Genomic DNA, 17,310 nt, shown 5'->3' with positions numbered 1-17,310 from the left:
AAAAACATGGTTATGTTGCTGAATTGAAGTGCATTTTGATACAAAATGTGAGTGTTGAGTGTTGGATATCAACATTTTGTAAATGTTCACACAAAATACGCTTCAGCGGGTTTGGGTGGAGAATCAGCCACGTGGATAAATGTTACTAATAATGTTAAACATGAGTAGCTCCCGGACATCATTAGTTTGTCAAAGTAGCTCTCAGAGGCAAAAGGTTGGAGAACACTGCTTTATAGCATATCGCACAACACATTGCTGTATATCATATATACCACACGTGTATGCTGTACAAGTTGTATATATTGTAAGTACTCTTACTCCCAAGCAGATGCACAATCTGCACTTTATACCCTTTGTCCTCCTTCTGTACTTTGTACTTGTTATGTACTTTGTTCCCCTATTGTATGTACTTCGTACCCCTTATTGTGTGTACTTAATTATCTGCATGCACTCTTGCACATTTTTTTTGCACTCGAGGTGATTTCTCTTTTCATTCTACACTGTACTGCAACTGTTGTACAGTAATTTCCCTCGTTATAAACTTTTATCTTATCTTATCTTTGACATCTCAGTGGATTGTTGATATGCGCACATATTACAGTAGGCATCTCTGTGTCTCAGATTTAACACAATAATATTCTTTCAAACTGGTCTTCAAAAAAACTGTTCAAACTTAGAACAGGAGAAAATCAAAAGAAGGAAAAGGCAGTCTCAGTCAACATTCCTCCACAACCATCCAGCAGCCCTGAGCATTTCTTTCTTGTTGGTATTCAGAGCGGTCCTTCAAGTTATTCTCGCCTTTTCAGAATCCTGAGTAAAAAGTTGCACCTTGCTCGCCATCAGATGTATAACTTTCTGCCGTCACTGTGCCAGTGTATGAAATGTAGGACTGATTTTTCATTTTGTAGTGTCTTTGAACATAATAATCTTTAATCACCCCAACAGATTCCATGCAAATCAAAACAAACACACTTCCCATTTGCTTAATATTATATTTAACCCGCGTAATGTCCTCAGGGTCAAATTGAAGCAGATGACACCACGGTGATAGGCCTGATCAGAGGCGACGATGAGACGGCCTTCAGGGAGGAAGTACGGCACCTGACCACGTGGTGTGCTGACAACCTGGCACTCAACACCAAGAAAACCAAGGAGATCATCGTGGACTTCAGGCGGGCCGGGAGCCATGCACACACCCCCATCTCCATCAACGGAGCTGTAGTGGAGCCTGTGCCCAGCTTCAAGTTCCTTGGCATCCACATCTCCGATGATCTCACCTGGTCCATAAACTCCTCCACCCTGGTTAAAAAGGCGCAACAGCGCCTCTACTTTCTTTGGAGCCATAAGAAAGCTCACCTTTGTCCCAGGATCCTGGTGAACTTCTACCGCTGTACCATTGAGAGCATTCTCACTAACTGTATCACAGTATGGTATGGCAACTGCTCCCGCATCAGACCTGAAAGCACTCCAACGGGTGGTGAAAACCGCCCAAAGGATCACCGGTACACAACTGGACAGCATTGAACAGATCTACCGTCGACGCTGTCTGGTGCAAAACCAGGAACATTATAAAAGACTCATCCCACCCCAACAATAAACTTTTCACCCTCCTCCCATCCGGCAGGCGTTACAGAAGCCTCCGCTCTCGCACCAGCAGGCTCAGGAAGAGTTTCTTCTACGAGGCGGTGACCCTGCTGAACTCTACTCCATTCCCCCACTCAACTCCATCCTCCCTCTAGCATCATCTTGCACTCCACTGCAATTTGCACAACTTTCTGTTTGCACTGATCATTTCCATTTCACTTCCGTTTTGCACTAAGACTCCTTGCACTATTTATTTACATATTTATTAATTTATATTTATAGTTAGTATATATAATGTATATAGTTTATTCTGTATATATTCTGTATATATTCTGTATTCTGTATATATAATAGTACACTTTTGCACTTTCTGGTTGGATGCTACTGCATTTCATTGGCTTGTACCTGTACTTGCTCACTGACAATAAAGTTGAATCTTATCTAATCTAATCTAATAAGCACGCAAAACAGTCAGCCCTCTCGTTCCCCGGGGTAAACTCCAACACCGCGGTGCCTTGCCTTGACTTTACTGAGGTTGTAAAGAGAAGATCACAGATGAAGACACAAATCTACTTTTAGACAGTTTTTATCAATTTATTTCTTGTTTAATTATCACATCACTAATTAACAAGTCATCACAATGAACACTTTTTTCAAACCAAAAAATCAGGTTAAAATGAACATAAAACAAACAAAATCAACAATTGAAGAGGATGTGCAATGGGAATAATAAATCTCACACATGCCACTGTTGTTCGTCAGCATGCTCTGCAGGTACAGCAGGTGTTTGTTAACTAGCGTTACTCTGGCATGTCAGGTATGTTTGCATTAGTGATAGATGAAGCTCTACAATGCTCCAGGGACATACACAAGACAAACTGTACAGCCACAGTCTTCTGGATGTTACATGCAGATGTGTGAGGCTCTTGATGCCCCGTCAGTGCTCAAGGCAGTTATGAATTTATTGCGTTTGTTTCAGTCATGGTCTTGCATGATATTACAATATGAACCAGCAGAGTTCACTGAATCCTCAAATGTTTAGAATGAGACATTTTCAATGTACATCACATTATTTTCACTCTTAAGACTGGGGTTTTAGAGCATCCTTTAACATGAGTATTGCTGTGTGTACTACAATTTGAAAAAAAAAAATCGTGAATTAATTAAGTCATCTTAGTCGGCATTGCCTGTTCAGTGCCTCTAAATAAACTTTGCTGCACATGAAAACACAAACTCCAGGACTCATTTTGTCCAACTGGTTGAATGGCACTAACTGCTTCGAATATAAAAAGTCAAAGTCAAAGTTTTCCATACCAGATAGCAAAATCAGCACAAGGCTTCAGGAACACAAAGATAAATACATATACAGAAATGTTGCTTCTTTAGTACAATACGTATCAAAACACACATTCTTTCACTTCAGTGGCCTCTTTCTCATGAAAAAGTCAGACCTGTTCAACCATAATAACTTCATAATACTAATTATCAGAATAATAGTCATAATCAAATGTATTCTCCCCTTAAACTCTTAAAACATACATGGACATAAAAGCTGCTTTTTGAACCCTGCCAACCCTTCACACTGTTGTTGCTGTTGTAATTTATGTTTTCTTGTTTATATGGAGGCAAAGAGAGCATCATCAACAAAATATCATCATACATCCACATGCAATCTCTTCCGGGTGCTAGTGAGAAGGAGAAAAAAAGGGTAAAAGCAAAGTTAAAACAGGCACAAGGTACATATCGTTCAGGCCTCAGCTATGGGACAAGCAAAGCAAATCCACTATTTAGCGATACAAACCTGCAAGGACATGAACCACATCTGCATATCAAACATTTGAATACATTATTTGACCTGCTATTGTTATTTCTGCTCTACTGGTTAATCGGCACATTTAAAGGGGTATCACTCTAGTATAAAATCAAATTGATTGGTCTTGGATGCTTCAAACGTATCACTCTCATTCCGGTGATTGCTCTGTTCACACTGATTTACAGTAAAAAAACATTTGGGAGCGCTGGTTGTTTGAGGGGAATTTCATTTGGTTATTTACCAAAGCACCAACTTCATCACCCTTCTTCTCTTCTTTGTTTGACGATTTAAAACAACAATATGTAAGTTTTGTGCCAAAGCCTCTACATTAACAATCAAAACCAAAGGAACCATTTGAAAAGAAGAACATTTATAATGTCATGCCATCTGTATCGGGCTGTGATTAAATAAAGTCTAATTCATATTTTATTACTCTGATAAGGAACTTTGGAATCAGATCACGCATGACGCAACTGAATCAAAGCTTTTATTTAGAATATCATCCCGTGAACAGTTAATCTCAGTAAAGGCTCCTGCGGACTGTGCCTTTTTCAGCTGTGTGAAGTATGAGAAACAGTGGATTTGGTGCTCTTGTGCCCATAGAGACTGCAATAAGATTCTGACAGTTTGATGTATTCAGGTCAAAAATCTCAGTGTGACTTCTGCTAAGAATGCCAATATACCAACCAATAGGTATACAACATACAAATACAGAATATGTTGCTTATGTAAAAATATTGTCATATGTCTGACTCTCCATGTGTGTGTGTGTGTGTGTGTGGTTTGGAGGTGGGGGTGTTGAGTGACACCTAGAAAGAGAAAATAGAGTGCAAACTGGAAACATTCAGTTTCATAGCCTCCTGCCCACATGCTTTTTTCATTCGTGACATGGCGCTATCGTTCATCAGACGTTCCTCTCACAGTCTAACTTGATATTGTACAGTCTGACACACACAGCTATCTAGCACTGAACTTATAAGCCTACTGTAATCACAGTCTGTAGGAGCCTTTGGTTTGAGTTACTTGACATATAGTTTTGACTCTAGCTTTGCAAAATTAAATTGTGATGTGAAAACCACCACAATGCAGAAAACATTAAAGTTCAGATCATTTGAGCAACAGGGAATATACTGTATTATCTGCCCATGTATTATAAAGGTAATTAGAGGCTATAGCTGAATACATTGCTACAGGACAAGAGGGTAAGCCACATTGTGCTTTACTTTTCATAACAAGAAAAGTAATGCATTATCATAAGTGTCTTTATACTTAGCTAAAGATTGTGTTTGTCAACGGCTAAAGAACACGCTGCCATAACCCTCCACACACACCCGAAACAGGACAACAATATGAAAGAAAACTTGCAGACAGTTCCTTACAACAGCACTGCCCAGTTTCTTCTACTGTTTTCCCCCTATTTTGTGAACCTTCGCCCAGTCTCGTTCACAGAAACTCTGCCGTGTTGTGTTTATACTCCACAGTAACTCCACATAGCCGTATGCAAGATGGCTGCCACACAGTGTGTGTTCTGTGTGTGTTTTCCAAAACATTTCCACACCTGGAAAACACATTTTAACCTATACTGAATCTGCATCAACCAAGTTTCTGTAGTTGTCAGGTAAGAACAACATTAGGCCCATACAACACACACTTCAACCTAAGACACGTTTTCATCCATACGGTTTAGGAATACTTCACGTCACCCTCAGTAAAAGCTTCTCTACATGACAGAACTGCTTTTCTGTGACATCTCAAACATGTTGGATATAGGACAGGATATAACACGTCTTACGCTCATTAAGGTACAACATTTTATTTCGTCCATCGTCCTCCTCACTCACATTCTTCATCCTTCATCACATCCTTTCTCTCTCTTCACTGTGTGCCTCCAGTTAGATAAAACAGTGTTTCTAAGTGCTATCAGGAAAACAAATATCTGCTATGTTGCTTATAAAGGAATGAACCTACAATAAATAAATAAAACCTTCTTCATTAACACAAATGGGCTAGAGAAAGTTGAGAGAAAAACAAAATGAAACCAGAGTCGAACACCAAAGCTCATTTTTCACTATGTTCACGCAGACACATCACCACAAACACAGAAATAAGTTGCGTTAAAGAGCCTTAAACAGCCAACAAACACTCAAGCTTTTTTTTTATGGTAACTGATTACGATAGATACTGAAGAGAGATGAAACTGCAATTCCAGGCAATCAGGAAGTAAATGGGGTGAATAACGAACACCTACAGTTTGTGAAGCAAATAGTCAATGGCTACTTAGGACCAACAATGCCGTCACCATTGAAAGAGAAGCTACACATTGATTTGACTTATATAGAAGGCAGTGGTGAGTCTAAGATGGTTTCCCAGAACACAGGGAAGGTCAGCTGTTGACGGTGTGGAGGAGAGATGACACAGGGTCCAACTGAAAACAACAATTCCAGGTCAAGTGGTTTGGAGAAGATTCCCACTCAAGCCCAAGTTCTGTCCATGTAAATTTGGGTCAGCCCAATACCAAAGGTGTAGGTGTAGGTAATGGAGGTAATGCATGCTGATGAAGTGAAGAAGTTAGATATTGGGATCATTGTGAAAGAGTGGGTGCCACAAATTTGACAGATGATGGTATGACTTGTTAAGATTTCATTAAAGAGCTACTGATGTCCCCCTGGTGGAGGGAAATGGCAGAGGGGGATGACACTGCCTGCAGCGGCCATGTATTCATTCAGGGAGACACTGCGAGAAGCTGCTAGATGATAGTTGTGAGGGCGCATAGAGGAACGATGAAGATGGGTTCTGTCATCCTGGAGGGCTGGCCTGGTGATGATGTCGGTGCCGTGGTCCGTGCGAGAGCGAGTGTTCTCACAGAAACTGAGCTTGCAAGACTCAATCTGCAGCAGAAATGTTGGAGAAAAAAAGAGAAGAGGGGAGAAGAGGAGGGGGCATGGGTGAAAGGCAGAAAAACAGGAAGACGAGGGGCACAAAGTTGGGTAAGGGAGAAAATGATGGGGTGAGATGAGGGGATAGAGGGATAGCAGAATTAGATGCCTGAAAAATAAGAAGTCAAAAGGTGATGGTTTTATCAGCACAGACAGATTTACACCATGCAGTCGCAGTCAAGATTCAATTCAATCATTCAATGACTTCACAAGACGCACCAGCATGGCAAAAATATCATGTGCCTAAAATACCCATCCTTTTTCAAAAGAAGGATCACATGATCACATTCTCCATGAAATGAAAAGGGGAACAGATACTCTGCCGTCCAGCTTCAGCTTTGTTATGTCACTCTCAAACTTACTTGTTTCAGGGATGCTTGAGTCCAGACCCTGGGGCTCTCGGGGCCCCTCACTATCACATGGAGTCCCTTCCTTCAGCTCATGGGCAGGGCTCCCTGCCTGCTCTGGCTCGCAGCCTAGGGTTGGGGCCAGGGTGCCATTCAGAGGAGTCCCACTCCCGTCTGTTGTCTCCTGGGCCACCTCAGCCTAGAAACACATAGTAGGGTGTGTTAGTCAGTGAAGATGAGGATGAAACATGCCACACCTACAGCGAGTCGCTTTGGTGAGGGACCTAGTATAGTTGATGATTCCTTGCAATCATACAATATCTGCAAAAAGCAAGCATTATGCAGAAATTAAGGTTTTGAAGATGATGAAGTAATTTTATCTTGAAGGCGTGAAATAAGAAAATAACCACAAAACAGTTTAACTTTAATTTTTGGTGCAATATTCCTGAACGACAGTGTAACCGTGGACCAAATTGCTTGTTTTTGTAAAAAGGCCATATCTTGGTGAACTTAAAAGCTAGAGCTCTAAAATTTCAAACATAGTATCTACATGAGATAAGTATCATATTTAGTAAGTTTGGGGCAAATTAAATATTTGGCTTAATTTCCTAAAACAACAGTGTATACATAGACCAAATTGATGTTTTTCTAAATCGCCCATATCTTGGGGAATTTAAGATTAATTGCTCTAAAATTTAAGAAGACAGCATCTACAGGACACGAGGATCATTTTCTGTAAGTTTGGGGCAAATTAAATCTTTGGTCCAATTTCCCAAAACGACAGTGTATACATAGACCAAATTGTTTGTTTTTCTAAAAAGCCCACATCTTGGGGAATTTAAGATTTAGAGCTCTAAAATTTAAAAAGACAGCATCTACAGGACACCAGGATTATTTTCTGTAAGTTTGGGGCAAATTAAATTTTTGGTCCAATTTCCCAAAACGACAGTGTATACATGGACCAAATTGCTTGTTTTTCTAAAAAGCCCATATCTTGGGGAATTTAAGATTTAGAGCTCTAAAACTTAAAAAAAACAGCATCTACAGGACACGAGGATCATTTTCTGTAAGTTTGGGGCAAATTAAATTGTTGGTCCAATTTCCCAAAACGACAGTGTATACATGGACCAAATTGCTTGTTTTTCTAAGAAGCCCATATCTTGGGGAAGTTAAGATTTAGAGCTCTAAAATTTAAAAAGACAGCATCTACAGGACACGAGGATCATTTTCTATAACTTTGGGGCAAATTAAATTGTTGGTCCAATTTCCCAAGAAGACAGTGTATACATGGATCAAATTGTTTTCTTTTGTGAGTAGAACTTTATTTATTCAGAGGGCGATTGTAAGGAATATGTCCTTTGAGGTGGAGTTGAACCGGTGACCTAAGGATACCTGTTTTTTTGCCACTACAGTCCCCTGCTCTACCAACTGAGCCATCATGGCACAAATTTTCCACACATGGCAGTGTAAACATGAACCAAATTGTTCATTTTGTGAAAAGCCTATATCTTGGTCAACTTTAAGAGCTGGAGCCTTAGAATTTCAAACACAGCATCTATATGGCACTGTGATCTACTGGGGAAGAATTGGGGCAAATTAAATTTTTGGTCCAATTTCCCAAAACGACAGTGTATACATGGACCAAATTGTTTGTTTTTCAAAAAAGCCCACATCTTGGGGAATTTAAGATTTAGAGCTCTAAAATTTAATAAGACAGCATCTACAGGACACGAGGATCATTTTCTGTGAGTTTGGGGCAAATTAAATTTTTGGTCCAATTTCCCAAAACGACAGTGTATACATAACCCAAATTGTTTGTTTTTCTAAAAAGCCCACATCTTGGGGAATTTAAGATTTAGAGCTCTAAAATTTAAAAAGACAGCATCTACAGGACACGAGGATCATTTTCTGTAAGTTTGGGGCAAATTAAATTTTTGGTCCAATTTCCCAGAACGACAGTGTATACATAACCCAAATTGTTTGTTTTTCTAAAAAGCCCACATCTTGGGGAATTTAAGATTTAGAGCTCCAAAATTTAAAAAGACAGCATCTACAGGACACGAGGATCATTTTCTGTAAGTTTGGGGCAAATTAAATTTTTGGTCCAATTTCCCAAAACGACAGTGTATACATGGACCAAATTGTTTGTTTTCTCTAAAAAGCCCATATCTTGGGGAAGTTAAGATTTAGAGCTCTAAAATTTAAAAAGACAGCATCTACAGGACACGAGGATCATTTTCTATAACTGTCGGGCAAATTTAATTTTTGGTCCAATTTCCCAAAACGACAGTGTATACATGGACCAAATTGTTTGTTTTTCTAAAAAGCCCACATCTTGGGGAATTTAAGATTTAGCGCTCTAAAATTTAAAAAGACAGCATCTACAGGACACGAGGATCATTTTCTGTGAGTTTGGGGCAAATTAAATTTTTGGTCCAATTTCCCAAAACGACAGTGTATACATAACCCAAATTGTTTGTTTTTCTAAAAAGCCCACATCTTGGGGAATTTAAGATTTAGAGCTCTAAAATTTAAAAAGACAGCATCTACAGGACACGAGGATCATTTTCTGTAAGTTTGGGGCAAATTAAATTTTTGGTCCAATTTCCCAGAACGACAGTGTATACATAACCCAAATTGTTTGTTTTTCTAAAAAGCCCACATCTTGGGGAATTTAAGATTTAGAGCTCCAAAATTTAAAAAGACAGCATCTACAGGACACGAGGATCATTTTCTGTAAGTTTGGGGCAAATTAAATTTTTGGTCCAATTTCCCAAAACGACAGTGTATACATGGACCAAATTGTTTGTTTTCTCTAAAAAGCCCATATCTTGGGGAAGTTAAGATTTAGAGCTCTAAAATTTAAAAAGACAGCATCTACAGGACACGAGGATCATTTTCTATAACTGTCGGGCAAATTTAATTTTTGGTCCAATTTCCCAAAACGACAGTGTATACATGGACCAAATTGTTTGTTTTTCTAAAAAGCCCACATCTTGGGGAATTTAAGATTTAGCGCTCTAAAATTTAAAAAGACAGCATCTACAGGACACGAGGATCATTTTCTGTAAGTTTGGGGCAAATAAAATTTTTGGTCCAATTTCCAACAACGACAGTGTATACATGGACCAAATTGTTTGTTTTTCGAAATAGCCCACATCTTGGGGAATTTAAGATTTAGAGCTCCAAAATTTAAAAAGACAGCATCTACAGGACACGAGGATCATTTTCTGTAAGTTTGGGGCAAATTAAATTTTTGGTCCAATTTCCCAAAACGACAGTGTATACATAACCCAAATTGTTTGTTTTTCTAAAAAGCCCATATCTTGGGGAATTTAAGATTTAGAGCTCTAAAATTTAAAACCACAGCATCTACAGGACACGAGGATCATTTTCTATAACTGTCGGGCAAATTTAATTTTTGGTCCAATTTCCCAAAACGACAGTGTATACATGGACCAAATTGTTTGTTTTTCTAAAAAGCCCACATCTTGGGGAATTTAAGATTTAGCGCTCTAAAATTTAAAAAGACAGCATCTACAGGACACGAGGATCATTTTCTGTAAGTTTGGGGCAAATTACATTTTTGGTCCAATTTCCAACAACGACAGTGTATACATGGACCAAATTGTTTGTTTTTCTAAAAAGCCCACATCTTGGGGAATTTAAGATTTGGCGCTCTAAAATTTAAAAAGACAGCATCTACAGGACACGAGGGTCATTTTCTATAACTTTGGGGCAAATTAAATTTTTGGTCCAATTTCCCAAAACGACAGTGTATACATGGACCAAATTGTTTGTTTTTCGAAATAGCCCACATCTTGGGGAATTTAAGATTTAGAGCTCTAAAATTTAAAAAGACAGCATCTACAGGACACGAGGATCATTTTCTGTAAGTTTGGGGCAAATTAAATTTTTGGTCCAATTTCCCAAAACGACAGTGTATACATGGACCAAATTGTTTGTTTTTCTAAAAAGCCCACATCTTGGGGAATTGAAGATTTAGAGCTCTAAAATTTAAAAAGACAGCATCTACAGGACACCAGGATAATTTTCTGTAAGTTTGGGGCAAATTAAATTTTTGGTCCAATTTCCCAAAACGACAGTGTATACATGGACCAAATTGCTTGTTTTTCTAAAAAGCCCATATCTTGGGGAATTTAAGATTTGGAGCTCTAAAATTAAAAAAAAACAGCATCTACAGGACACGAGGATAATTTTCTATAACTTTGGGGCAAATTAAATTGTTGGTCCAATTTCCCAAAAAGACAGTGTATACATGGATCAAATTGTTTTCTTTTGTGAGTAGAACTTTATTTATTCAGAGGGCAATTGTAAGGAATATGTCCTTTGAGGTAGAGTTGAACCGCTGACCTAAGGATACCTGTTTTTTTGCCACTACAGTCCCCTGCTCTACCAACTGAGCCATCATGGCTCAAATTTTCCACATATGGCAGTGTAAACATGAACCAAATTGTTCATTTTGTGAAAAGCCTATATCTTGGTCAACTTTAAGAGCTAGAGCCTTAGAATTTCAAACACAGCATCTATATGGCACTGTGATCTATTGGGGAAGAATTGGGGCAAATTAAATTTTTGGTCCAATTTCCCAAAACGACAGTGTATACATGGACCAAATTGTTTGTTTTTCTAAAAAGCCCATATCTTGGGGAATTTAAGATTTAGAGCTCTAAAATTTAAAAAGACAGCATCTACAGGATTATTTTCTGTAAGTTTGGGGCAAATTAAATTTTTGGTCCAATTTCCCAAAACGACAGTGTATACATGGACCAAATTGTTTGTTTTTCTAAAAAGCCCATATCTTGGGGAATTTAAGATTTAGAGCTCTAAAATTTAAAAAGACAGCATCTACAGGACACGAGGATCATTTTCTATAACTGTCGGGCAAGTTTAATTTTTGGTCCAATTTCCCAAAACGACAGTGTATACATGGACCAAATTGTTTGTTTTTCTAAAAAGCCCACATCTTGGGGAATTTAAGATTTAGCGCTCTAAAATTTAAAAAGACAGCATCTACAGGACACGAGGATCATTTTCTGTAAGTTTGGGGCAAATTACATTTTTGGTCCAATTTCCAACAACGACAGTGTATACATGGACCAAATTGTTTGTTTTTCTAAAAAGCCCCTATCTTGGGGAATTTAAGATTTAGAGCTCTAAAATTTAAAAAGACAGCATCTACAGGACACGAGGATCATTTTCTGTAAGTTTGGGGCAAATTAAATTTTTGGTCCAATTTCCCAAAACGACAGTGTATACATGGACCAAATTGTTTGTTTTTCGAAATAGCCCACATCTTGGGGAATTTAAGATTTAGAGCTCCAAAATTTAAAAAGACAGCATCTACAGGACACGAGGATCATTTTCTGTAAGTTTGGGGCAAATTAAATTTTTGGTCCAATTTCCCAAAACGACAGTGTATACATAACCCAAATTGTTTGTTTTTCTAAAAAGCCCATATCTTGGGGAATTTAAGATTTAGAGCTCTCAAATTTAAAACCACAGCATCTACAGGACACGAGGATCATTTTCTATAACTGTCGGGCAAATTTAATTTTTGGTCCAATTTCCCAAAACGACAGTGTATACATGGACCAAATTGTTTGTTTTTCTAAAAAGCCCACATCTTGGGGAATTTAAGATTTAGCGCTCTAAAATTTAAAAAGACAGCATCTACAGGACACGAGGATCATTTTCTGTAAGTTTGGGGCAAATTACATTTTTGGTCCAATTTCCAACAACGACAGTGTATACATGGACCAAATTGTTTGTTTTTCTAAAAAGCCCACATCTTGGGGAATTTAAGATTTGGCGCTCTAAAATTTAAAAAGACAGCATCTACAGGACACGAGGGTCATTTTCTATAACTTTGGGGCAAATTAAATTTTTGGTCCAATTTCCCAAAACGACAGTGTATACATGGACCAAATTGTTTGTTTTTCGAAATAGCCCACATCTTGGGGAATTTAAGATTTAGAGCTCTAAAATTTAAAAAGACAGCATCTACAGGACACCAGGATAATTTTCTGTAAGTTTGGGGCAAATTAAATTTTTGGTCCAATTTCCCAAAACGACAGTGTATACATGGACCAAATTGCTTGTTTTTCTAAAAAGCCCATATCTTGGGGAATTTAAGATTTGGAGCTCTAAAATTAAAAAAAAACAGCATCTACAGGACACGAGGATAATTTTCTATAACTTTGGGGCAAATTAAATTGTTGGTCCAATTTCCCAAAAAGACAGTGTATACATGGATCAAATTGTTTTCTTTTGTGAGTAGAACTTTATTTATTCAGAGGGCAATTGTAAGGAATATGTCCTTTGAGGTAGAGTTGAACCGCTGACCTAAGGATACCTGTTTTTTTGCCACTACAGTCCCCTGCTCTACCAACTGAGCCATCATGGCTCAAATTTTCCACATATGGCAGTGTAAACATGAACCAAATTGTTCATTTTGTGAAAAGCCTATATCTTGGTCAACTTTAAGAGCTAGAGCCTTAGAATTTCAAACACAGCATCTATATGGCACTGTGATCTATTGGGGAAGAATTGGGGCAAATTAAATTTTTGGTCCAATTTCCCAAAACGACAGTGTATACATGGACCACATTGTGTGTTTTTCCAAAAAGCCCATATCTTGGGGAATTTAAGATTTAGAGCTCTAAAATTTAAAAAGACAGCATCTACAGGATTATTTTCTGTGAGTTTGGGGCAAATACAATTTTTGGTCCAATTTCCCAAAACAACAGTGTATACATTGACCAAATTGTTTGATTTTCTTGAAAGGCCATATCTTGGCGAATTTCAGATTTAGAGCTCTAAAATTTAAAAAGACAGCATCTACAGGACACCAGGATTATTTTCTGTAAATTTGTGGCAAATTTAATATTTGGTACAACTTTCCAGAACGACAGTGTAACCATGGACCAAATCGTTGTTTTTTAAAAAGCCCATATCTTGGTCAATTTAAGAGCTAGAGCTCTAAAATTTTCAAAGGCAGCTTCTACAGGACACAATGACACAAAACACAAAACTCAACTTTTTATGACCGCTCTTTGAACTTATTCAAATGTGGAAAGTGGGGTAGATCATCAGACTTTAGTATGACTTGACTTGTCCATTAGATTTTAAATTTGTTGTCCAATTTCCCAAAATGACAGTGTATCCATGGACCAAATAGTTCATTTGTGTGAAAAGCCCATATCTTCTCAGTTAATATCAGTGTGAGAAATGCCTACATATCAGCTCAAATAGCTCAGTTGGGAGATTGTAGACTGAAGATCTAAAGGCCCCTGGTTCAACCCTGAGTTAGGCAGAAGTCACGACTGTAACAACAATATTGCCCTAACCATGCACCAAATCATTTGTTTTATAAAAAGCCCATATCTTGGTCAATTTAAGAGTTAAAGCTCTTAAATTCTCAAACGCAGCATCTTCAGGACAAGAGGATCAGTTTCTGTAAGCTTGGGGCAACTTTAATTTTTGGTCCAATTTTCCTGAATGACAGTGTAACCATGGACCAAAATCGTTTTGTTTTTTTAAAAAGCCCATATCTTGGTCAATTTTAGAGCTAGAGCTCTAAAATTTTCAAAGGCAGCTTCTACAGGACACGATGACACAAAACTCAACTTTTTATGACCGCTCTTTGAACTTATTCAAATGTGGAAACTGGGGTACATCATCAGACTTTAGTATGACTTGACTTGTGACATACTTGACTTATGGCAGGGACTGACTTGACCTACTTGAGACTTGAAGGTAAACACCCGAGTTCACCTTATCTCTTCAAAAAAAGACAGGAAGTCATAAGTAATCACCCAACCTTGTTGTTTCCTCCACCAGGTGTTTGGCCCACATTTTCCATGGAGTCCACTTTGGATTGAGCCTTTTCCTTAACGCTCATTTTGCGGGACTCAATCTTCACATCACCACCACCTGTGGTACAGACATGGAAACAGTCTAATGATGAAACAAATGCACATAGACATAGACACTGGCCCATTCTATAAATATAAATATAAAAATATTTAAAAAACGTGAAGAAAGAAAGGAAAATGTGAAGGAGTTGCAGGGCTACACGTTATTTTATTCTTTTCTTTAAACTGTTTTCCTCATGCCAAATTATGGCACTGATTATTTTTACAAAGTATGAATTGTAAAGCAGCATTATAGGATAAAAACAATGGTCATCACAAAGTACAACATAAACAATATGTGAGGTAATAGAGTAGGGTCAGAACAATTCCCAGCTCACCAGGCTTGTGCTTAATGTTGTCCTTGGAGCCACACTTTGAGGTCACCTTACTCAAATCCACCTTCTTGTTGAGAATCTGCACCTGCCAGATGTTATACAAACCTAATTCATCATCAGTGTTAAAGAAGCAACAATGAAAAAGTGCATTTCCATGTCTATTCCATGGTATCATACGACAACTAAAATGTTTTTGTAGTGTGGACTGAACTGTAAGTGTGAACGTGCTACATGAAGAATCACAAAATGAGAGGATCAATACACGTCCTGTGTCTTTTTCTTATAGCCATATTTAAGCTGAGAACCAGGTACTATTAAAACAACATTTGCATGGCATTTTGACAATGGCTTGAGCGAGTCACTGCCAACCAGCTGCAGTACAGAATCAGGAGAAAATGCATAGCAACCATTACTGGCGGGTTTCCTGAGATGATACGAGAGCAGATTTCCAGCTAAGAAATATCTTCACTGTCATCGCTTCTAAAGATTGAGGACATTATTACAAATTCTCATGACTTTGCCAAATTTGATCTTTTCCCATATTTTTCATTGTTATGTTAACCGAGCGCTATTATCATCCAGTTAAATTGTGTTATTAAGAAAACTGTCTTATGTACCAAATGGTAAAGACAAACAATATGAAGTCAAATTGAGACTTCAGAGCTTGTGCTTCTTCCATTACAGGTCAACAGAGCATTCTGGTGGTGTTTTGATGTGTCATAGCAAAGGTGAAATTAATTAACTTCCTGATGATACCTGAGTTGACTCCAACCAATATAGTACACAAGTTGGAATGTCCACGATAAGAAAGATCGATTGGCATTGAGAGTTTAGATATGTTGCTTCCAGCTTTCCACTTCGGAGCAAATGGTCTTAAAATGCAGATAAATAGAATGCAATAAGATGCACACTAAATCCTAAATCCTAGACAGGAACATAAATACTATAAATGTGCAGTGAAGATGAGAGGGCAACCCTGAGAAAAAAATGTGACAGACCCAAAGAGGTAGCTTGTAGGAGGACAGTGTCATTTCAGGAGAAATGAATTTCTAATTTTACTTTATTGAGATTATAACTTTCTGTGATAGAACGCGTGAAATCAGAATATATCATGGCAATTCCTTTTCCAGTATTAAACAGGCCTTTCAATCATGGGCTAAATTATGTTAAAGACACAACAGATGAGATCCCCGCACAATCGATTTTACATTTTCATTACTTTGCTTGAATTTTGTTTGGTATGTCATTTCAATAAGAATATGAAGACTTTTTCTATCTACTGAAAGTAAATTGAACTATAGACAAGCTTTCCGATTTAACATTTACTCTAGTTCTAACTCTTTGTCTCATCCTCAAAGAACCAGAATGCTGCTGTGGGGATAGAGCCAATAGTGCTTCACTGATTGACATATTTTTAGTAAGTTAGTAACAGAGCAGGGTGACACAGGAAAAGATAATGGAAGCAGGGACTCTGAAGCAGGTCCTGAGGAAGGGCTGGGAATGTCAAGCTTGCAGGCATGCGGTCAAACTGAGGACTGAGGATACACATTGATCATAGTGTTTGATCAGAGGACAGACAATGTTTCATCTCTATACCACCTGAGGTGATACAAATGTCACCACGCTCTACGGCCTAAGTACTTGTCATTGCAGTGGAGTTGAGATGTACAACTGAGAGGTTATTTCCAGCAAAAAAGACTGAAGGGACTGTGATGGTGTTTTTCTGTCTATTCTGTCACTGCTCATTTCACATTTTCACCTGATCATCCTGTTAGTGATCAAATTAATGGATTGCTATAGCTTTCCACAACCCCACATTGGATTTTGGGGGCTGTGTGGAGTGTGTCTGCCCAGCAGACAACAAAATGTAGAATACATATACATATAACTGATCAGTGTCCATGGTCTGTGGACAGGAGGAGAGGATATAAGCTTGAGCTAGCCTTGATAGCAAGATAGCATTACATTTAAAATCAAAATTTTCTTTCCCATCAATCTAATGAATACATGCTTACTGTAGATTTGTATCGAAGGGTGTTGCATTATCAACCACTACCTACCACTATGCTTCAGCTGTGTTCGGATCTCAGTCAAGTTGCAACTTCTGACAAATTTGTCAGTGCATAAGTGCTCCGGTCGTGGACCAGGCTGTACTTACATTCCCTCCACCAGGAGCATGCTTCATATTGTCCTTGGAGCCCAAGCGTGAGGTGACATGGCTGAAGTCCAGCTTTTTGGAGACTATCTGAACCTACATGGATACAGCATAGCAGCAAAAGGGGGGATGGAAGACAAAGGAGGGAAGAGGAAGGGTGAGGCGACCAAGTGGCAAGAGAAGAAATGAAAAGAGAGATTGCA

At 38.3% G+C, this 17,310-nt stretch overlaps 1 protein-coding gene across 3 annotated transcripts in view; it reads right to left on the bottom strand.

The window, feature by feature from the left end:
• Window positions 1-2,248: 2,248 nt before the first annotated feature.
• Window positions 2,249-17,310, bottom strand: part of LOC143007003 (uncharacterized) — a 56,320-nt gene continuing 41,258 nt past the window's right edge. For 2 of the 3 annotated variants that reach the window (XM_076158387.1, XM_076158389.1), the window contains exons 14-17: window positions 14,956-15,037; window positions 14,524-14,636; window positions 6,696-6,879; window positions 2,249-6,442 (exon numbers count right to left, since the gene is read on the bottom strand). In XM_076158387.1, coding sequence (XP_076014502.1) covers window positions 6,435-6,442; window positions 6,696-6,879; window positions 14,524-14,636; window positions 14,956-15,037 — 387 coding nt within the window. In that variant the 3' untranslated portion in view covers window positions 2,249-6,434. The remainder of the gene's footprint in view (window positions 6,443-6,695; window positions 6,880-14,523; window positions 14,637-14,955; window positions 15,038-17,310) is intronic. The other variant, XM_076158388.1, reaches the window with a different exon arrangement.

Source organism: Genypterus blacodes, unplaced genomic scaffold (assembly GCF_046128005.1).
Source record: "Genypterus blacodes isolate CSIRO-AG114 ecotype Tasmania unplaced genomic scaffold, CSIRO-AGI_Gbla_v1 ptg000076l_1, whole genome shotgun sequence".
Classification (NCBI taxonomy): domain Eukaryota; kingdom Metazoa; phylum Chordata; class Actinopteri; order Ophidiiformes; family Ophidiidae; genus Genypterus; species Genypterus blacodes.
This window is presented reverse-complemented; position numbering and strand designations above follow the sequence as displayed.